Source organism: Lepeophtheirus salmonis, chromosome 2, assembly GCF_016086655.4.
Source record: "Lepeophtheirus salmonis chromosome 2, UVic_Lsal_1.4, whole genome shotgun sequence".
NCBI lineage: Eukaryota > Metazoa > Arthropoda > Copepoda > Siphonostomatoida > Caligidae > Lepeophtheirus > Lepeophtheirus salmonis.
The window spans coordinates 39352602-39376990 of record NC_052132.2 but is presented as its reverse complement, the minus strand read 5'-3'; the positions used below and the strand labels follow the sequence as shown (position 1 = coordinate 39376990).

General features: G+C 33.3%; 2 protein-coding genes across 2 annotated transcripts; one reads left to right on the top strand and one right to left on the bottom strand.

Moving 5' to 3' along the window:
- The first annotated feature begins 7641 nt into the window (after positions 1–7641).
- Dna2 (DNA replication helicase/nuclease 2) lies at positions 7642–11294 on the top strand. Its single transcript, XM_040707584.2, has 3 exons — positions 7642–8483; positions 8547–8766; positions 8824–11294. Exons 1-3 carry the CDS (start codon positions 7742–7744, stop codon positions 11150–11152), a joined length of 3291 nt encoding a protein of 1096 aa, XP_040563518.1. The 5' UTR covers positions 7642–7741; the 3' UTR covers positions 11153–11294.
- On the bottom strand, positions 11206–13920 carry put (activin A receptor type 2 punt). Its single transcript, XM_040707585.2, has 4 exons — positions 12680–13920; positions 12360–12628; positions 12089–12295; positions 11206–12013 (listed from the first exon to the last, which is right to left on the bottom strand). The coding sequence occupies exons 1-4, from the start codon at positions 13596–13598 to the stop codon at positions 11756–11758; spliced, it is 1653 nt and encodes a 550-aa protein (XP_040563519.1). The 5' UTR covers positions 13599–13920; the 3' UTR covers positions 11206–11755.
- Positions 13921–24389: the final 10469 nt, after the last annotated feature.

The following is a 24389-nucleotide window of genomic DNA, read 5'->3' as shown; positions in this document are numbered from 1 at the left end:
TTTACTCTCGTTCACCACAATCACACGACTCTTCTTCACTGGAGGATCCTCCACCAGTTCTTCCTCTTCTTCCTCTTCTTCCTCATCTCTTCCCCTCACTTCGGATTCGTTGTTCTCATGCTTTGGGGGGAAGGCGAAGGAACAACCTTTGGGCCTAAGCGGAGACCAGCCGGTATTCGCTTCACGCTTGGACCCAATCGCCCCATTAGGGGACGCCGACGTCGCACGTCTCCCACATACTTCTTGAGGGAGCTCTCTGTTGACACTAACTCGCTCTTCTTCTCTGTGAGACGATCACGGATACTTGTTCTATAATCCATACCCACGTCTGTCGATAACATCATCCTTACAATATTATCCAAGCTCTTTTGGATGTCCAACTAGAAAACTTCTTTTTTTTTACTCCTTCTAAATTATGTATCTCTCTCTCTCTCTCTCCCTGTTTCTTCTTCTAGCTCACTCTCTTTCACGCAACTTCTTCTTCATTAATTCACCAATCTAGCTAGAATAATTTTTCTTCTTTTACTCAGCCATATAATACTAGTATTATAATGTATAATATATGACTATGAGTAACTCAGCTCAGACTCTATTTTTCTCTCTTTCCCCCGACCGGTTCAGCTAAATCTTCCTCTCTTTTTTCCCTTGCTTATTAGCTTTTCTTTTTTATAGCTGCTGCAATATAATTAGGGATGGGAAATTAAATATAATTAAGCCGATTATTTTACTAATTGTAATAAGTAATTTATATTTTAGAAGCTAGAAGATAAAAACCAATTTAAACATGTTTCATATCCAATGTATTTTATAAGTATTTATTACAGATTAAGTTATATAATCGTAAATCGACTTATTTATATTTACGCAACTTACTTCATTGCTTATATTCCATAAGATAATTGGAAATAAAACTGTAAAAATCAATCAAAATCGAACTTTTGAAGTTGTAATATCAGATTTATTCATTCATTTTAGATATAAACCATATAAAGCAATTTGATAAAATATTAGCTTCCAAATATGTCCATTTATTTTTACTTGATATTTGTATGATTATTATTAGACACATTTAGTAGAGACTGTATTTAAGATAAATAATTTTATCTTTTGGATGATACTAAGTTTTTTATTAGTTGTTATAAAATTCCGCCAACGAAGTGGAACGGAGATTATGTTTTCGCCCTTGTTTGTTGGTGTTTCTGCTGGTTAGTCACCAGGACTACAGCAAAAGTTACAGATCGATTTTGATCAAACTTGGTACGAAGATTATACTTGGCCACAGTAAGAAGTCAAGGTAACACAAAACGTTAAAAATGCACAATCAACCTTAGGAACAAATTGACATATACCACTTAATTTTGATTTAAGTTTGAGTTTTTGGGCTATACCGAGTGTCCAGTTCGCTTTAATTTTCACGTCGTAATAAGGCTTTGAATCGTTACTATACTCTAAAAACGGGATTTTTTTAAAGGCTTTAAAGGTCAAACCTATTGCAGTAAAATGTTTAAATGATCATTTTCATGTTTCACAGCTTAAAACACAATAATAAACATGGGTTTTAGTATGCGGCGTTTCAATACCTAAATTTTACAAAATAGTGTTATTTATCATAAATTGCTCTATTTTGCACTGTGTGGACGATTTTTAAGTAAGAATTCTATTTTTTTAATTATAAAATTGTGAACTTTACAACTTCAAGGCCCCTGGCAAAGTATCTAAGACATGGTTTGAGATTTGGTTTAGAAACCGTTTTAAAAAATATAGCTCAAACTGTATGCTTTTTCATTATTTTAAGAAAATAAACATTTTTGCCTCCACACACGAAGTTGAACAGAAGTTATGTTTCACCCTCTGTTAGTCAGTTGGTCACCAGGATCAAGGCCAAAGCTACAGATCTATTTTGATCTTACTTGCTAACGAAGCTTATATAGAGATATGGAACAAATTGAGATCCATTACTCAATTTTACTTTAGGCAAAGATTTTGTGCTCCAAACGAGTGCCCATTCTAATTGAACTATGTTACACTCAAGATTAATAGATATACAAGGTTATATCATAACGCTTTTCCGACTGATGTTTGACTTCCACCACGCTTTTAAATAGTGACGTCATAAAGAATAAATGTTACTAAGAGTAGCTATATATCGCCCTCCTAGACTGTTACTGTTAGAGTACCGCTGTTATTCTCAATGACGTCAAAACCTGTGTATCTTGCCTATGATGTCAAAGCCTGTGGATCTTAACTAGCAGTCTGTACGATACATCAAATTGAAAATTTTAGCAGGTCCGATTATTCGATGTTAAAAAACTATGAAATTTGAAGATCGAGCTCTTTTTGTAATTACTCCCTAAAAATAATTTTTTTATTTACCAAAGTTGTCATCTTTAATCGCTCGTTGTGCTGTTAACTTCTTTACTCCGTATGAAGTATACATTATTGCCTATCTTTGGAGTACACTGTTTTAAAAATGCATATGAATTTATATAATTACAATATTGTCCCTGCCCTAATGTTATTTTCAGGCTTGTGAACGGAACGCAAAATGGAAAATGTAATGAAAGTTTCTAGTACTCTACCTTAACTCGAACATATGACCTTTACCAGTTCAATAACTCTCAATCATAGAACCGAGGTTCATCATTTGGTTGTGAATATAAGCAAATGGGCTATTAAAAATAATAAATTCTGCTCTCGTGTGTTGCGAGGGCCACAGTATAGTTTCCTACTAATTAGTGTTTGTAATAGCTTATAATATCACTGGAAGTTATTTTCATCGAAGAGAGCTGATTAACTGTAGTAATTGAGAAATATGATTTTCTTGTTCTATGAAAGAGAGTTGTGGCTCTTTCGAGTTGGGATGTGGCTCCCTCACTTCTCGTTCTATTATAACCAGGGTTGTACCTATAGGGGTATTAGCAATTCCAATTCTTAAACTGTTAAAATCGAATCATATGCAATAGAACCAAGACACTGCTTAAATTTGTTGTCAGTTTAAATTCTCCATCCCCCATTCTCTAATTTCAACTATGAATGACATGTAAATCTACATTTTTTATCAGTCTCATGGGAAAAAATAATTTATTTCATCGTTCCCTGTTGCCATGTATTAATGACGACAAAATAATAACGATACAAAATGTAGGCACTGATTTAGGAGTTTGTACTAAAAAAAAATGAATAAATCTTAATAAGAATTCATCATACCAATTTTTCCTTCATATTCATAAAGATACGAAGAAAAGAAAAAGTTCATTAGGTATTGGCAGATAGCTGTTCAAATTGTTTGTTTTCTAATTTCTTATAACCAAAACTGTTGAAATAGAACCAAGAACGCTAAAAACACCGATCTGTCTTATTTATTCAACAAAAAAATATCAAATTTGGAATATTCTTAGAAGACAATCTACATATTTATCTCACAGGAATAATTTTTTTATAATTCCCATGGATATTTCAGACAAAAAGATTTGGCGCCCCAGATATACATGAAAGCGTTTTCGTTTTTCTACGTTCAATCTAATATTTAGAGATCTCATTTGGAGTATCCGACTTTTTTATGCCTCAAAAACTGTACAGCTTCATTTAACAAGCGTGCTAGTGTATGTATACAGTATACTGTACAAGCCTAATACTACCTTATTATTAGAACGTAAACGGAACAAAAATAATGGCTGAACGATTAACGCTGAACAAAAATGAACGAAAGGCTTAAAAGCATGACTATTTTAAATGCAGAGGCTCTCCTCTTTATAGCAGTATTTCATTTTCACTCCAAAAATAATGTTAAAGGCAGCTGTTGTTAACAAGGGTCTTAACTCAGGTGGATCATAAATCTCATTCTTTACATGCCTTATAAATGAAGGAATTTTATTTTCCTTAGCAGTTGTTATTATTATTTAATCCTTGAGTAGTGAAAATCATTTCCTAAATAGATTTAATTATATTCAAAACCTGATTGAACGTTCGTGTGCTCATAAAAGACGGAGCGGAGGATTTGATGCGGAGATATAATTGTAAGTTCTTGTTGGACTCAGAGTCGAATTGAGGATCGACATTGGAATAATTCTAGCAAATGTTCTTGTTTATATCCTTTTCACCTTCCTCCTAGGCATAGCTGATTGTAGCTGATCTAATTAAACGTCATGGGTATTATTATTTCTCTCACCTATGCATTCTTCAAATTGTCAGGGTTACCATATTAGTTTTCGGTTTCTTTTTTTTTAATATGTCTATTCTACAATGGATTTTCATCTTTTATGATGTACATCAGGGATTACTATATACAGTGAATCCTGTATACACGGTAGATACTACATGCTAAACGACTGCAAGATCTACACTGACTACATTGTTAGATCAAAAATGCATTCCTTTCCTTCAAATATCCCTACATACATACAGATAAACTTTTGCTTTATAAACAAGATGTGTAATTTAAAAAAAATTGTGGGAAATAATGTGACTATGATGGTTAGGGAGTATTGAAAAGATAAATAGTAATTGGTATGATTGACTTATTTGTCTATCTACTAACTTATTTTGGGCCTTTTTCTGTTTCTTTTTTGAGGAAGAGTTGGGTGATATAATAAAGGAAACAACGTGTATAGTTTTGTAACGGACCATAGGAAAAAACATTTTTTGTAACTTTGGCCATTATAATCTTCAAATCAATTTATATCCAACTTGGTAGGAAGATTATAAATGGTCACAGTAACAGATTATTAAATTTTGAGAGGGTGAAGGTCAATTTAAGACACGTTTTTTTTTCTTTTTTTTATCAAATTGAGATACCTAACTCAATTTGATCTTAAGGGGACATTTTGCGCTCTACCATGCACACATTTTAGCTAATAAATGTTATTTGTCTAAATATGTTCATTATTTATAAATCATTATTCTATTATAGATAGTTTTTGAAAGATATATTTTTCTCTAAGTTCTTCATTACCTCCATCAACGAAGTTGAACGGAGGTTATTTTCGCCTCTGTTTGTATGTTTGTCACCAGGATTATGGCCAAAGCTGTCAATCAATATGGATCTAACTTGGTACAATATTATATACGGTCACACTAAGAGAGCATTAAATTTTGAAAGGTCAAGGTAGAACAAAACGTTGAGTTCAAGAGATAAATAATTTTTTATCCTATTGATCTCCGGCGACCGAAAACATTTTAGAGCAAATAACCTCCTCATTTTGGTATGAAAAATTGTTGAGGTTTGAAGATTATTATATAAGAAGTTCTTAGAAAGAATATACTTGTACTTGACACATTATAGTCCATACTATAACGCACGATCAATTGGAACTACTTTAAACTTCATCCAGATCCATAATGTGGATATTTGGGGTTAAATCCTACTAATATAAAAGGTAGCGTGAACAATACTCTATAACTTCCACCACAATTGTTTTGACAACAAACAATAGTCATCATGGAACAAGCAAGGAGAGACGCCATCCTCAATTTGGCTCGCGCGGGACAAAAGCCCTCTGCTATCTACACGCTTCTTGACTACCCCAAGACCACGGTGTACCGGGCCTTCAATGCCTGGGAGGTTGAGGGGAAGGTCTGCCGCAAGGCCCACAACATGAGAAGTGACCGAATCCACACTCCCCGCTTCCTTGAAGGCCTCCGGAAGTCCATCAAGGCTTCGCCGGGGACTTGCTTGTCCAGGTTGGCCAAGAACCGTGGAGTGAGCAAGCAGCTGGTCTCCAAGTCTGTGAATGAGGACCTCGGGTACAGGTCATACCGAATGGCCAAACAACACATCCTCACGGCATCCATGAAGGCCAACAGGCTCACCAACGGTAAGTGTCTCCTCAATGACCTGAAGAGCCATGGAGGTAGAATCATCTTCTTTTCCGACGAGAAGAATTGGACTGTCGACAGAAGCTACAACGTCCAGAATGACAGGTGGTTTGCCAAGGAGAGAGAAGAGGTCCCTGTGGTCTTCACCACAAAGTTCCCAGCCTCCGTGATGACCTTGGGTGTCATCTCCAGCACCGGTGAGGTGATGCCTCCTTTCTCCTTCAATCCCAAGGAAAGGGTTAACGCGATAAGGTACTGCGAAGTCATGGAGGAGTTCGTCATCCCCTGGATGAAGGACACGGCCGCTAGGAGGGACTTCATATTCCAACATGACTCAGCGCCCGCACACATCGCCATGAGGACCACTAACCTCTTCAACACCCACGACATCACTTTCTGGGATCGCAAAACCTGGCCCTCCAACTCACCCGACCTAAATCCGTGTAATTACTACTGGTAGGGGAAGTTGGAGAGGGAGGTGTGCAAGGTCAGCCACAAGAGCATCGCGGCCCTGAAGGGCTCCATTACGAGGGAGTGGAATGCTGTCGATTCCGCGGAAGTCATCAGGGCATGCAAATCTTTTAGGGGCAGGATGGAGAAGATGGTGGCTTCTGAGGGAGGACATGTTGAATACATTTATTGTTTAATATCATGTCTAACTTTTTCATATTAACAAATACACTCCAAATTCCATTTTTATCAAGCAGGTTGAATTTTAAGATAGTTCCAATTTATCGTGGACACCCTGTAGATGTAGATGTGAAAACTCAACTTTTGAGCAAAATACTTTCTAATCTGAGGTATTATATTCTGTATTCATTTAAAAAAAAAAAGATTTCATTTGATTATCTAAAGACTCCATAACGGATTGAGGATTGAGTTGATTTTTGGTAGGTGGAACCCATGGTACACTGCACTGAACATAGGTCACTTCTGCCTCAAGCGCAAGGACGTCTATGATTTGTATATATAAACATTAATATTTGAATTTTTTGGTCAAACGCACTATTTTTTTTTTCCTTTTTTGACGGTTTCAATTTCCTCTTCATATCATCACTTCATATTTTTTATGACTATTTTCTTCAATCCTAGCCAGGATAAGGAAAATAAAAAGATAGTTAGGACTGGAAGATCGACTAATCGTTCTTTTAATATACTGATGAATGGCGAAAAATACCGGATCGATTAGGAAAAAAATGGAAGGGGGAGGGGATACTTTAATATACAGTTTGTTTTGTTTTTTTAAATATTTTTTTATTTAAATATGAAACACTCTAGCTACAACCTTTGTTGCTAAAGTGTTATTTTCTAGATCAAAATGACATTTCGGCAAACATCCATCCAGACAAACTTTGTTTTATTAATATAGAAGATATGTAGCATTATTTTGTAGAATATTTGGCAAAAAATTGAATACTATTAAAATCCACTAATTTAAAATAATTAATTAGAGAGATTCCAATCAAATTTACATGTGAACACCTACATGGACAAGTAATCTCATGTCTGTCTTGGTGCATGTAACGTCCATTCCTTAATTGAGAGAGAATGAAGGAAGACAGAATTGAGGGAGCTGTGGACTGCAGTCCTCAAATTAAACGAATTTATTATTTTTCGTTCATTGAATTGTTTGATATATTTTTGTAACGTCACAAATAATAATGAGGAATGAACAAAGAATATACCTATATGAATATCTTTAAAGTTAAATAAATTATATTCTTTGGGAATGAATTAAAATGACTACAGTCAACAGTTGTCTCAATTAGGTCTCTAGACCTTCTGTTGAGTAATCCTTGGTTTATTTTACTACAATAATAATACAGTGACAGGTTGCGTGATACAGTTAAAAAAGAGCGGGGAAACGCACTTCATACCACTTTTTCTCACGTCTCTTTTTCCGAGTGGTTTGGAATATATACATACTATGCACAAATTATCTCGCCTCGGAAAGGGAAACAAGGATCGTCAAACTCGGATTTCCTCCTTCTTCAAGTCCCCAGAGAAGGAAGATGGGACGACGGGTGAGAAAGAGAACGCGGAGGACAATCCTCATAAAACATCATTCAAAATTCGAATGTTGAAGAAGGCATCTAAAACCAGCCTCACTGACTCGACCAAGAATCTGTTTGCTACTCTCACAGGTCCACGTAAGAGGAAAAAATCGGATTCTGAAGACGATAAACCTCCAAAAAAGCGCATGTCAACAGAGGGATTCACAGAAATTCAGAACAAAACAGCGTCCATCTCTAATCTTCAAAATCAAGGATCGATTTTGGAAGATCCCGACGACCTTGCTCTAGCTTGCCTACAAGATTCTCCCTTGAATTCTCCTTCCAAATCTTCGAAAGATTACGAGCCTTATAACCCATTTAACCGTCAAGAAGTGACACAAGTGGAATATGTCAATCGAGAAATTATTATGGAAACATCTTTGGGTCGTACAGTTATCTTAAGAGGCTCATGGATTTCAAATACCCCTACTATATGTCGAGGGGATATAATTAATGTTCTCAATCCCTTAATTGAAGGGAAAACGGATGTCATAGATGATTTGAATGGTCTTTTTGTTATTCATCCTGATAATTTAGTCTCAGGAACATCAGTTGTGGCTTCACTTTTTTGCATGAGAAAAGCTGTTTTAAATGAGCGTTATAAAGGATTGGAAGGTACTTATGACGTTAAATAATGAAGTATTTATGAAATCATTATTTTTAATTTAATATAAATAGGCTCCTCAAAAACGATGTTTATTGGCACGGTCGTACATTCCTTACTTCAAGATTCATTGAAGAAAGAAGCCGTATCCATGGTGCAAATTAATGAAGTTTTTTCTTCTATACTGAAAACACCACAATTTATTTTAGATATGGCAACATTACAGATGACATCTAATGAATTAACTCAAGAAGTCAGTCCTTACATGCCTCATATTTTATTCTTTATTGAAAGGTAAAACTTTTTGAAATATGACAAAAATTGTTGATATTATATTTTTGTATTTTTAAGATATGTGAAGGAGAAAAATGTAAAACCACCGGAACAAGCCTTTGCACCTATTTCTAGGAAGGCTCCTTCTCTTCCTCCCAGTAAATGGCCTGGATCTGTCGAAAGTATAAAAGATATAGAGGAAAATATTTGGTCTCCAAGGTTGGGCTTAAAAGGAAAAGTAGATTTAACCCTCAAAGTCAAACTTAAGACACGGGATAAACGAGGAAGACTCAATAAAATTATGCCATTAGAGCTTAAAACAGGTCGTCCTTCTGGATCTGCTGAACATCGTGGACAAGTCATAATGTATTCCATGATAATGTCAGAGAGACGCGATGATCCAGAATCTGGTCTCTTACTTTATTTAAGGAACTCATCATTGATGGAAGTAAATGCAGGTATTCATGAAATGCGTGGATTGGTTCAACTGAGGAATCAATTAGTTTCTCATTTATTAAACTTGAACTACAAGGATTTACCAGAGCCGATCAATTTAAAAACTGCTTGCGAAAAGTGCCCACATTTGATTGCTTGTACTGCCAGCATTGGAGATCAAAATTTTGGAGAATCACATGCAATGCATGTTCTTATTCCTGACTCTTTGAAGCATTTAACCAAAGAAGAGCTTAACTTCTTTGATAGGTGGAACAAAATGATATCCTTTGAAACATATGAAAATCGTTCTAGTAGTCGTCAAAAGGATCTGTGGCTTAAATTACCTGAGGAGAGGAAGAAAAATAATCAAGCACTTGATAACCTTACTTTAATTAGAGAAAATGATATGAAGCATAGTTTCAGGGGTGACATGGCTAATTTATCAAATCCTCCATTTGCTATTGGAGAAACGATCTTAGTGAGTACTAAAAATGCAATAGCTTTAGCTCAGGGTACTGTTTATAGAATTGGAACTGAAGTTATCGAAGTAATCCTTGACCGCAATCTATACAAAGATCAAGAATGGAAGAATTGTATTTTTTGCATCGACAAGTATGAATATGTTCCATCTTCGGCAGCTCTTGTTAACTTGGCAAAATTGATGAGTGACACGGAAGAATCAAAGAAATTAAGGTCACTAATTATTGACAAAAGACAAGTCGAATTCCTTCAAGGTTTACCCAAAGAAGTAGCAATTAACGCAAAACCTATTCTGAAGACACTCAATAGAGTTCAACAAAAAGCAATTTTTAAAACATTGATGGCTAAAGACAATATTTGTTTGAAAGGAATGCCAGGAACAGGAAAAACAACGCTAATTGTTGCTCTTATCAGACTCTTGGCAATGACTATGAAGAAATCGGTTCTATTGACGAGCTATACTAATACGGCTGTTGATAATGTGCTATTAAAGCTACTGTCATTTGATGATGTTGGGTTTATCCGACTAGGAAGACGCTCCAGGATCAACCCCAGGCTTTATAACCATATGTTTGAATCTCAAACCGAACTTGAAGATAAGCTAGTTGTAGGAACAACTTGTCTCGGTCTTAATCATCCTGCTATTACTAGTCGACGTTTTGATTATTGTATATTGGATGAGGCAGGTCAAGCATCCCTTCTTTCCTCTGTTGGGCCTTTGTTTCATGCGAAAGTATTCATCCTCGTCGGTGATCCTGAACAATTGCGGCCTGTTGTAAGAAGTGTTCAAGCAAGATCTCTCGGAATGAGTGAAAGTATATTTTCACTCATGGAGAGAGAGAATAATGTAATCCCACTTACCCTTCAGTATCGTATGAATTCGCGTATAACTGAATGTGCCAACTTTTTAACCTATAAAGGTGAACTTGAGTGCGGAAATACGCAAGTGGCTTCCAATATTTTGAAGGAGGATCACTCTCACGATAGTGATCCTTCCTGGGTTAAAAGTGCCCTTGATCCATCCCTTCATCAGTCTATTGTATTTTTAGATACAGGATCAAGAGGTGTTGAGAGTAGACACGGCTCTTATGGCATCACCAATACTCATGAATGTGAAATTATCGAGCAGCTTTTAAATAGGATCAAAGGAGGAAATGACTACGACATAGGTGTCATCGCTCCTTACCAAGCCCAAGTATCCCTTTTAAGAAAAAAGTTTAATGGTATTGATGTTAACACAGTTGATCAATTTCAAGGAAAAGACAAAGATATTATATTTTACTCGTGTACCCGCTGCAGTTCTAATATCAAGGATGAGGCGAAAAGTTCAGAGTCAATCCTAAACGATGAACGTCGTTTGAATGTAGCTATTACACGCGCCAAAATGAAAATTATATTAGTTGGTAATAGGGATACTTTGGTTAATTTTAAACCATTTAATAAACTTTTGACTTTGTTTTTAAAAGACGAATGCATCATTCGCGTTGAATAATTTTAGTTTTACACAACAGTTTTATAATTTTTTTTTACATATTTATGTATCTCTTTTTAAATGTTATTGTTGTAGTAGAATCCAACTATTTGTTTTTATATATTTACTCCTGACAAATATTCACAAAGTTATTCACTATTAACAGTTGTAGACGTGTTTCATTACAAAAAAAAAAATAATATATCTATATATATACAATTGCACATAAAAACACTTCAATCGGTATTGTAGTAAAAAGGTAAATTTAGTTAGTAAAATACAGCGACGGTAAAATAACTCATTAAATACATGTAAGTTTTTAACAAAATTAGCATAATCGCATCATATAAATATATATATATATGTATATATCTCAATTTTTTACTTCACCCTTAAGAACAAAATAATTATAAATGGAAGTGAAAAATATTAATCTCAAAATAAGATATCAACCTCTCAGCAATTACGTAACCAGAGAGAGAGGAGACATTTGAATCTCTTATAGGTATATAAATGTAAATTATTTGAAGACTTTGAAAATGTTTTATAAAATATCTGAAGGTATCCAAGTTTGCGAGGTAGTTAGTGTCTATTTATGATTTCTGGGAGCACGCGGCAGCTAGCTTAGTCATCAACCTTTGAATTAGCAACTACGGGTAAAAAAGGAGTTGACGAAGAGTCCATATCATTTTCCAAGCAAGAGTTTTGCATGGAATAACTCTGAGTAGTCTTAATCCTCTCAGTAACACAAGAAGAAGATAAGCGTGCCTCAGCATCATGATCCCAGCATTCTTCAATAGTGTCGCATAAACTATTAAGCCCAGGATGTGTACGCCATGCACTCAATATCTTAGGTCTTATTTTCCTAATGCATACAAGTTCCTGTAATTGAATATATATTAACATTAATGACACGTTTAATACAAAATGAGAGATTCGAGATTGATGGAATCATACCTGCATTTCTTCAAGCGATGGATGATTAGCCTCAGCTTCAAATGGAAGTTTATACTCTTCAGGGATTATGTTTGTACACTTAAGTCGAGAAACCAATTCCCAGAGAACTAAACCACATGCATACATATCTATACGTAAAAACGCATCTCTCGAAAAGTTGATTGCTCCTTCTAAGACTTCAGGAGCCATATATCTACGAGTGCCCACCTTAGATGATAATGGAGAAATAGCTTACAAATATGATTCATTAATCTAACTGGATAATAATTACCTGTCCGTGTGTATCACCACAGGACTTTCCTGGCTCAAATACTAAAGCCAGGCCAAAATCTCCGATACAAGCAGTCATATCCGATTTTATTAGAACATTTTTACTCTTGAAATCACGATGTGCAATAGCTGGCTTGCTTGATAGAGTTCCAGATTTCAACCCAGGTATTTCCTCATGTAAATGCGTTAGACCCCTAGCCATAGATTCAGCAATACGACAAAGAACCTCCCAACTCACCGTATTTGATTTGAGATAATCACACAGCGAGCCTAAATTGAAATTATTATATGTACATTAATTAGTTGTGTGAACTCTCTAACCTTGTTCATGAAAAGTAGTAGTGAGCCAAAACTCTTGAATTAGGCCTTCTCCACGTTTTTCCACTCCAAGAAACTGAAGTATATTTTCATGACTCATACGGGGAAGATTATAGATGGCCTGTTCTGCATACCAGGACTGTTTGTCTTGAAGAGGGAAGATTTTCACAGCAACGACTTTGCCCATGGAGATTCCTTTCCAGACAGAGCCATATCGTCCTCTTGCTTTGACTTCTAAGAGCTCAATAGGTCTATTAGAGAGCTGTGGAGTGGGAGGAGGATTCCGCTCTGGAGATTCCAAGTCACTGCCTGTTGAAAGAGAGCTAAACTCAGCTTCTTTCTTTTGCTTGTAGAGAAAGAATGCAGCAGCGAGCAGAGAAACGATCACAAGAATGGGAAGTGTGATATACAGAATGGCCAGATAGGGGAGATTTCCAGAGTCCGGCGTTGGGGAAGTGGGAGGCCTCTGAGATAAGGAGGGAGTCCTCACAACAGGAGTTGGATCCCACTCAAATTCAGAGTTGCAATTCGAAGCCCCATTGCAGCAGCAAAAGATTGTAGAAGGCTCCATTCTGGACCCAACGCAGGAATTGGAATTGCAAGTCTCTGAGGAGGTCTCGAAACATCCCATCATCAGAACATCCACTCCGGACTCGTGCTCGTCCCATCCACCACCACTACTCACATTGTTCCACACCACGTAGCACACATGCTGCGGCAGGCACTTCTCCCTTCCCCTGCAATGCTCAGGGTCCCCGGAGACGTTGCCCTTGTGGGAGGAGAGACACGTCGAATTGTAGTACTCACACTCCAATCCACTTCCACTTCCACTTCCACTTGATCGACCTACAATGTGACATTCCACATTCCATACACTCAACCACACCCACCAAAACAGTATCAACATCACATCCGTCTTCATCCTCTCATTATTTTCACAGCTTTTCTTGGATTCTACCAATTCGCTCGATCCTTCCAATCAATTAGTATTTAGTCTGTATTTTTCCAATGCTCCTCTCTTTCTTTTCTTTTTCCTTCCTTCCTCTCTCTCTCTCTCTCTCTCTCGCACACATTAGCAAGCTGCTGCTGCTAGATCTAAGTAGATCACTGAATTTAGTGAAGTCATCAGTTGTCTTTCTCTCTTTCGTTCTTTCTTCCTCCCACTCAGATAGCTCCTCCTTCGTTCACCTCTACATACTTTTCTCTCTGAGCAGTAGCTCAGCTTCTCTTTCTCTCTCCCTTGTATTGTAGTGGAACTTTAATTCCACCATCAATAGCTGTGCTCTGACTCACTACACTAGTCAAAATGAAAATACCCATTCATTAACCCCTTCCTACATAATATATGAAGTCATCATTAATTTAAGTACAATATACCCTAGATTATTTTAGGGTGTAATATTATATTTCCACACATCGGACTCAATCCTTAAAAAGTACTCTTAATTATTTCTAAGTAACCTACATTCCATTAGTCAGCATTCAAAATAACTTCTGATCCACGTAGTTCCTCTCTATTAACCCATTTATTATGGAACGGCATTATTACTATTAAGAAATGTTGCGTCATTTGTACGGTAGTATTTTTGTAAACTAATCAAAGCTTTCATTTTTCTGTTTCGCTTCGTACATGTTAATATTATGTATGACCATCCCCTGATTGAAATTATATAAATATAAATACGACCCAAAAATAAAATGTAACATGTGTACTTAATAATCGCTAAAATAGAACAATATGCAATACGTAATAGTTTCATAGGTTTCATTATTCAGACTGAAAATGCAAAATCAATCAGATTGGATAGTTGCATCAGGATTAAGGAGAGTAATTTGATTCCGCCAGCTTCCCCCTTTTAAACTGCTATTATATATTAAATGATTATTTACGATTCATATCGTTAAATTCCCCCTTAATTGATTTCGATGCTAGCACATAGGTACGATATACTCCATGAATCAATGTCAGGGTATTACATAGTGTTGGACTCGAGTAATTGAATTTGAGTCGAGTTTGAGTTTTTGAGCGTTAATACAGGCTCAGTTTTAGTTCGAGTAAAGACATCAAGCAAAGAAAACTATATATATTCATATAAAGCTAAGTTGGAACAATCAAGTGTATTTGACTACCTCATTAAGGCCGTCAATAATTATTAATCAAATAATGTAGGTAATATTAGGATATATTTATTTGTTTAGTAGGAAATTATTTCAAAAAATAGTATCCATAATATCACATCAAAACATCAATTAAATTAATTTAGGTTGCCATGCATATTGTATAATTATTAATATCTCAGCTGGACTACTACCAAATCATATTTCTTCTTTTTGATATCATTTCCACAGGAATGGAAGTACCCTCTCGCTCAGCATCGATGTTAGTGGAATGAATAGGTCTTTTATGAGTCAAGACTTCCTAAAAACAAGTCATCGATATCATATATTACGTACGAAGTGAAACAGAAAAATGAAAGCTTCGATTATTTTATTAATTCACTGTTCCATCACTTCAATGGGCCTGGTGATCGTTCAATGAAGAGTATTTAACGAATTCATGGCATTACTTTACCAAAACACAAAAATATGATTTTAGGAAAAAATGGCAAGGGAAAAAAAAAGGAAAAGTGATTAAGTGGAGAAAATAGCAAGATTATTTTAAACTGATATAATACCTGGCTAACGGCTATCTGTTATCACCAATATACAGAGCATTAGTCCGCTCAAGAAATCCTGAACGCACTCCTGCTCATTTCTTCGTTCGTATAGCTCTATATTTGAAATTGAAAACACTTTATGATTGCAATTAAATTTAATATTTTGCAAGTTCAAGAGTGCCATACGATTTGTGATTATTTTTAATACCTTTTAATAAAACAAATGATTGGTTTAATTAAAATAGATGTGTTAAGAAATTTTTAATTTGTATGTATTTTTGGTGTGCCTTGGACACAAAAAGAATTAAGGGATTAGTATTTATATCATTCGAACCACTGCCATCTTAGTATAATATCTTAAAATATACCTATATTGGTGATAGGTATTATATCAGTTTAAAAGAATCTTGCCGTTTTTTCCACTTAATCACTTTTCCTTCGCCATTTTTTACTCACACCCATAAATACATGATGTATTTTGTTATTAACTCTCAATATGTTTGCATCTTTTCCCTTAATCAATTTTCCTAACGTTGGTTGGTTAAACTTGAATAATATCTTTCTTAAGTTGGGAATACTTCTCAACGACTATTGTTAATGTACTAATTCCATAGTTGGGAATACTTCTCAACGACTATTGTTAATGTACTAATTCCATAGTTGGGAAGAACTGACCAACTGAATTTGGCCCTTTATGCTGTTTCTTTTCGGAAAAGAGGTTACGAGATACAATAAAATTAACGACTTGAGAAAAAACTGGAGATGAGATAAATTTATACTCGAATGTTTCGAATTTGAATCCCTCGAGTTCGAGTTAGTTGAGTTTTTTAAATGATATTTCGGACGAGTTGAAGTAATTTTCAGAAAAATGTCGACTTTTGTAAAGTTGAGTTTTTTTTCGAGTTTCTGCAACACATGAATCCAACACTAGTGTTACCTATTATATTGTTTAAACAAGATTTATTTTTATTCGAAAGTTTCATAGAGTTAATAATATTTTGGTTTATTAAGCCAGCTACAATATTAAGCACCTTGGCGCCATCAATAGCTCATGAGATAGCTCCAGTATCAATTAAACATATAAAACCTGGGAGTCCAATAAATAGGTTCAAAATTACTTTTTTTAATGACTATTTTAATATTATATTCTTTGTCTAAATATGAATATAAATAGATTCAACTGTCAATAAACAATAAATTTGGCTCCAAAGTTATAAATGAATTTATGAACACTCAGTTGAGTAGTTGAGAAATCTATGAGTTATATTAATATTGTGATGTAATTCGAGTATATTTTTTAGCTGTCTCGTTTTTTTTTTAATTGGTAATCTGAAGAATGATTTTACTTAGGTGTTGTCCTTATTATTTAACTCCTCGGGGTAGTGAACTTTCTTTCCTAATACATTCAATTATATTCAAAACCTGATTGAACATTTATTTGTGCTCATAAAAAGACGGAAAGTAATCTTAAGGATTTGTTAAGTAGTTATAATTGTATGTCCTTGTTGGACTCAGAGTAGAAACGTAATTAAACGTTGACAGCTAAGCTGCTCTCCTCCATGTTCATTTTCGGATTTTTTTTTTTTTTTAAATTGCCCAAAATATAGACGGTTTTCATAACTAGTTATAACTTATATTATAGTTGTAAATAATATGATATCCTACTATGCTTAAAAAAAGAAACAGAAAATTAACGTAGACAACCTCATAATTCGATGAATGTTTGGGTAAAGAGTAGCACAGCTGTCATTACGTTTTATTAAATTAGCTGCGAGCAGCAATGGGATGAAGACAATAAACACAAACCTCACTTCATATCTACCGGAATTACTCCGATGTCAATCCTCAATTCTGCTAAGAGTCCATCAATGACTTAAACTTATAACTCTACAACAATTTTTTGTCTTTAACGCAGTAGAGATTATTTTATACAGTCAAATCCGGATAGAAAAATACACTTATAGTCAACGTTCCCTCGATAAGACACCAATTTCGCATAGAAGAAACATTAAATAACTTTTTCTTCCCTTTTTTGGTATCAACTTCTTAGGAATTCATGAAAATGAAGAATTTCAATGATGAGGATTTTACTTTTTTATAGGTACATACCGTAAGCTGGCACCAACTTTTTTTAACTATATGTTTCTTTTTCAATTAATTCCTGCTTTTCAAATACAGATAGATAAAAATGACTCCGCCCCCCACCCTAAAACACTTTGGAGATAAGTTGAAAATCCTCAATGATCTGTCAAAAATATTATCTTATCAAATTAAATATTATAAGTATTCAAAAATTATGGTTTTTCGGATCATAGATCCCATATTTAAAATTACGCGTTCGATTATAAGAAATATCCGAATATAGTCAACTTTTTATCTAAAAAATAGAATTATCCTTAATCAGGATTTGACTATACTTATTTTTTCTCTCTTTAAGAATAAAATAATAATAATAACAGCCATAAAAAAATCCGCACTCTCTTATATTATTTTCACTTATGGAAATGGGTCTAAGCATCAGTCCTTATGACAGTTTAGCAATGTCCTATAAATTATCGACATAAATAATATAAATACAAGCTGAATGTGTCATTACACCGTGCAGCAGCATTTTTGCCCGCAGGACAAAGCCAACATTTATTATTGTTATTTAACCCATAGAACACGAATATGACCATTAAAATTTTCAACGGATCTCGGGTTGGCCTTTAAAGCCTTTAAAAAGAATCAAGTTTTTATGGTATATCTACGATTCAGTGTCATATTTCGACATGAAATAACTATATAGATGAAAATAAGAGTAAATATAAATTGATACACACATTCCAGCATTTGAAATATTTATCTTCTGTATATATATATATATAAGAAAGATTGTGTGTGTAGATGTCCTTTATACGTTCGCATACCATTTAGCCTAGGAGGCTGAAATTTTGTATGGGTCCCTCTTTTGAGCTTGGACAGCCTAAGAAGGGAGTGCCAATTTTTGGGGAGGTCATATAAGGGGGCTTATGTTATACCTAAAACCCAAAAATCGTTTTTTGTAACTTAAGGAGACTATATACGGGTTATAGTTATTTATCTATTAGTGATGAGCGTTTCGAAAAAAAACTATACGAATTACCACGTTTTCTAAATTTATTCAAAATCAAAAAAGTGATGGGCAAAAAAAGAAATTGGGAAAATTGCAATTTCGTTTATTTCAAGTGCAAAAAAATGAACTTCCAATAGAATATGGGATTAGTAAAGAGAATAAAGTTTGTAGAAATTTGTCTGAAGATTGGTTTGTATATGGATTTGCCAAATAAAAATTGATGTTTAACTGAAATATCTGTCATTTTCTGAATAATTTTTCAATTTTTTTCTCTATTTTTTCATGAAACGTCAATTTTCAGTTTTTTAAGAAAAAATGCCACAAGACTATGCTTTGCTTTATACATAAAGCTTGCAAGTATTTTCAATTTCCAGACAATTTTATTACATAATTTTTGCAATATTTCCAAAAATGAACCAGTTATCGGGTGTTATTTTTTCGACAACATTTTTTCATAACATTTTTCTTTTTGTAAGTACGAGGTTTGTGTTTCTTTTACAATTCCAAATACATTTTCGTATGTTATTTGAGGTTTATAACACATTATTTTTTCTATATTCATAATACTACTACTATGGTTACAACCTAACAAGAGTATTTTTTTTTTTTGACTTTCTATGATGAGACTTTGTAGATTACCTTACTTAACCGGATTGATATTGTGTGAAGAATCCAAGAGAATTCGAATAATCAGGATCTTTTTCGAGAACATTCTGAATATTTTTTTTATTTTCTCAATTAATTTGACCATTTTCAATTTGGATTCCCTCTCCCTCCCTTACCTAAACAACGCCAGGTAATCCTTTGCTAGTTACTTTTAAATTACAATAAATTTTCCTGGAAAAGAATAAATTGCTTATGAGTTCAGTAATCAATTATTTTGAATATGAAGTATTTATAAACCCCTTACATATAAATGATTAATTATAATTTTAGTATAAATTGTAATAAACGATTCAATTTCCCCCCGAAATTTTATTGTAATTTATATTCACGCAACCTAATATGCTTATTAGATTTAAACATCTTAATAATATTAAAAACTAAATTGACCAAAAATCAATCCAAATCGACCTTTTTTTAAAGACAGTTTAAAAAAAAATTGAAATATAAAGTCTATACTATAACTATAGTTGATAATATTGTAGAGAAAAACGCGTGCAAGGAGGAGGGGGAAAAAAGACATATGGTATCATTGTTTAAAATACTGATGTGATTATCATCTGCCTGCTTTATTATGATTTTTGAGGGTATAACGAATGTATTTATTAGCAAAATGTTTAATGAAGATATACTACGTATAATTGACTTCGACGTTTTTTATCCGTTATAGTAGATTTGAAAACGTCACACTCCATGAAATTGTAATTCATTATGAACCTTATTCTCAGAATAATAGCTAATGAAACGACAAAGTAGAGTATTTGAAATATATTTGAAGCTCAAAGTTTAAAAAAGATGGCTTTAATTAAATATAATCTACATACTAAAAAATAAACCATTAAACATTTAAGTTAAATATACAAAATTAAACAATTAAAATCATATAACTATTAATAATAATAAATTATAAATACAGAATATTGAAATAATAGATTGATCCAGATAATTTTTTCTTGTTTTAACATCGGAATTCAGTTAAATATGTCCTAACTTTAGGTTGCAATACACAAGCGAGACGTGGAGTTTAATCAAAAAGATAATCACCCCTCTTCTTCATGTGGAAGTTGCTATATACAATTGTGCACAGGATAGATATATCTCTTATCGATGAGATCTAACTAATTATTAATAATAAAGTAAATGTCAAAATCATAAAATTAGACAATAAATATACTAATAAAAAATTTTTATAAATAAATTCATCGTAAAGATTTAGAGCAAAAGCTAATTATGTAGTAATGTCCGGCGATATTACTCCCTATTAAGAGCATCAAAAAGATTTTCCCCGTTATTTAGGTATGCTTATATAACAACATACTATCATCATGATGGATATACACAATTGTTAATTATAATGCAACACCCAATGTAACTACCCTCGTTGTTGTGACCATTTAAACAGTTGTTTTTGCCTTTTATGAGTTTTCTGAACACCATTTCTTGGAGCCCATCAACCATAGCTAAGCCTTTAGTGATAAAAAGTAATATTTATTGACTATGTAATATTGGAAAACCTAATTATCATACCCAAGTCTTAAAGCGAAGTAAGTAGTCTCAGACAAACTAGTTGCAAACCATCCAAAGCTACTACCCCCGTTGTTGTGACCATTTAAGTAGTTGTTTTTGCCCTTTACTGAGTTGTATATCATAATTCTTGATATGTTTAGCTAAAATAGAATCATATTTTATTGTTAGATTTAAAAAAAAATTGAATACTTACTGTGAGATAGTATAAAATTCAGAGTTCCATTTCGATATTCGTAAATACTTTTTACTGATAACTTGATCGTCATTTGGTGTGGATGACTCAAAACATTTTTATATGTATTTCTATGAATGACATCAGTAACAACATCCTCCATTAATTTAATGATGGTTTCTCGGGAAGGGATATGTTTACCCTTGTATTTCTCCATAAATTTTTTGAACGTAGATGATTAGCAATGGATAAGGTTATATTACATGCAATAAACATCGTTGTGAGATCAAAGTTAAAGTCTGACTTGATGTATTCATCGTCAAATTGATTTTATAGATGAATATCCATACTCTTGTTATGAGATGAGGATAATGAGTGGCGTGTAATTCTAGACAGGGGACTAAAGGCACATTTATATCGACAAATCCGACAAACCATCTGTTTCTCATCTGGTAAGTATTTTCCAAATTCCTGGGCCTCCATTTTCATAAATCCAGACAGAAGGCGACGTCATTTTGGGGATTTTATTCAGTTCTCTATCGACTATCACCATCTCATATTATATTAATATTGAATAATAAAGGCGGGAATGATAACGTTCATGATTGATAGAAGAAGATGTATATTATTTAATCAATGATGCCATAAGTAATTCTTCTTTTCTCCTCGCACGCTTTTCTATTCTTACCAAAATTATCCACCCTTGAGGTAGGATATAAATAACATGAAGTAAAATTAATAAATATCAGCTTCTAAGTAAGATCCTTCATTTTATTCAATTTTTTGGTTGTTACATACATATTTTATTAATATTGTAATCAAGATAAATTAATAAATAATTCATTTTTCAAATGCTGAAATGTTAGTATCAATTTATATTTTATTTTCAGCCTGCGGCCACTCCAAGACCTTCATTTTGTTGTATAGTGATATTATCAATTGCAAAGCATGATTTAATGCTAGGGCCAGATAAATTATAGTATGTCAATGAAAATTGTTTATCTAGTTCTAAATTATATTTTGAGCAAGTTAGGATTTTGTACAACTTAAATACGTTTTATTTTATCCAAGGCTCTCAAGTGTCACGCAATTGGCCTGGGACTCACTCATTTTCATCTCACGCTACTACTTAACAAAATACATATTACATCAATCATTTATCAAAACAGTCTTATTTAGAGAGGCACAATGTTTCAAATGGAAGCCACAGACCACATACACTGTTTAATGTTTAATCTGAAGTGAAATAAGTTTTAGTATTAATTTATTAATTTGTGGATGTTGCTAATCGTAGGAAAGATTATATTAAATAGACGTCTAAGAATACAAGTCACAGCTAAATAAATTTAGAAAAAATCTACTCCTTCAAATGAAAAAAAGATTTTTTTTTCTTCGGCCATATTTTGAGTGAAATTATCAAGTATAAAGATAGAGGTATATAATCACGGCACAGGTTTAAATTCCCATACTAAATTTTGTTCAAATTCATATGAATTGATTCTGTTATTTATTGCTGAAATTAGGACTCAAATATTGGTGATACAATTGTTTTATAATGCTATAGTCTTGGCTCGTAGCGGTCTTGAGGAGCACTTGATACGTATTACCATTAGTTATTTCCAAAAAGATTGGGCTGGAGGGGCTGTAGTTCCTCCTCCCCTAATGAAGAAATTTTAGTCTTGGACTAGTCAAAATTATCACTCTGGAATAAGAACAAAAAACAAGAGTGATTTTTTTTTTGGAAGGATTTTCAGGTCATTTGATTTAATTATGCAGCGGAACAAAAGTTTTTGAAATTTTTTCAACAAACTAAAAAAAACAAAAACTAATCCTGCGGACACTCTTAGAATAGCCTTGATTCCTAATTAGTCAAAGTCTTAAAAAAATTGGAGTTTTTTTAAGTCCAATTTGGACTTCCAAAATGTAAACTTAAATTATGGATTAAAAACCTAATTGTAATTAGTACATTCTAATGCAACAAGTCATTATAATAGCCAAAGCTCAAATTGAAGACATTGTACATTTTGAAGTATGGTTGATATCTATTTAATTTTAAATTGATACTAATTATACGTACTGTGATAGCGATGATTCTATTTAACAGAAATGAGATTTGGTAATTGTATAAAATTATACATCTATAATTTTGGACTACGAATTTTAGCAGTTTATAAACTTTTATTTTGTGCATCTTCTCTTTTAATTTCGAATACTACTGACTAGGAAAGTAAATGGATTTACAAAATAGTATACTTATCTGTTATTTAATTATATTGATATTATTTGAATTTAAAAAAAAATATATTCTGATCAATTAAGTCAACCTTTGTAGTATATTTTAATGTTTCATTTGTATTAAAACAACCAATTAGTTTTATAGAAGTGGGTCTTAGCAACTTACCTCAGCTTTTTTATACGTACAGAGATTAAAAGAAATATAAATTATAATATTTTATCTACTAGAATATTAGTGACCTTGATTAAGTAATTTGGAGCTGTAAGAGGTTCGATTTAAGTCTGTTCGACTTACTGTACTTACATGATTTGAGTTAAGATCGACGTAAGTCAGATTGGTTTCTATCTCCAGATCTTTAAGAAAAATTATTCATTCAAACAAGATTTTATATAATAGTCCATCTTGGATTACGAGTGAAGTTAGAAAAGTTCAAAACGGAACATCATAGTCCTAAAACCTTGCAATTTGATGTATAATTGTATATTTAATAGTGATGTGCCGCGAGCAAAACTCGTCAATTGCCAATCGAGTTTTATCAATTAAATAAAAAAGACATTAAAAACTCGGCTCGTAGGTATAAAAAGCCGAGTTCGTCAAAACTTGGGATTCTCTGTTTCGATCCTATTATAACATGTAATTCTTCCTAGATTGACTCGCTTTCTCGATGAAATTTAGCATTTATGTTTTCCCACAGACAACACAAGTAGAAACATGTTGAACTTTTTGAAATGTCCTACTCTTAATACCAGTTCATTGGAAAAGTAATCTTTGATTTTTTTAGAATAGTGGGAGTAATAAACAATGCTTGGAATGACCCATTTTATAAAGCACACACTCAAAAAGTTATCTCAAGACCAATAAGACACACTTGGCTGCATTAATATAGATTAATGAATATTTCTAAATGCATGAGGGAGGGGCCACTATTACACATAAATTTAAATTGTCAAATTTGATTTTCAATCTACTAGCTACTGATTCGTTCGGCATTTTCTTTGTGATTTAAGCTTTAACATAATACCCATTCAACTAGCAATTGCAGTATTTCAGTACTCGAGTATTATCTTAGTAACAAGCATTATCTTCTTTATCCAATAGTAGTTACATCTTAGAGTTAACTAATTTTCATGTGAATTTTGGAAAATTAATTACGAATTTTTTTAAAAATTATAAGCTTCAATAATCCTATAAAAAAATATTTTTTTGTCTGACGAGTTTTTTAGGGAGTAAAAGTGTTAGGGTAACTAACGAGTATTCACTATTTCAGTATTTGATTTCATTTAGAAGGATTCTTTTATAGAGAGATTATATAGAACAAGCATTAGTTGTAACAAATTATTAAGTCCTTGGAAAACTCATATGTA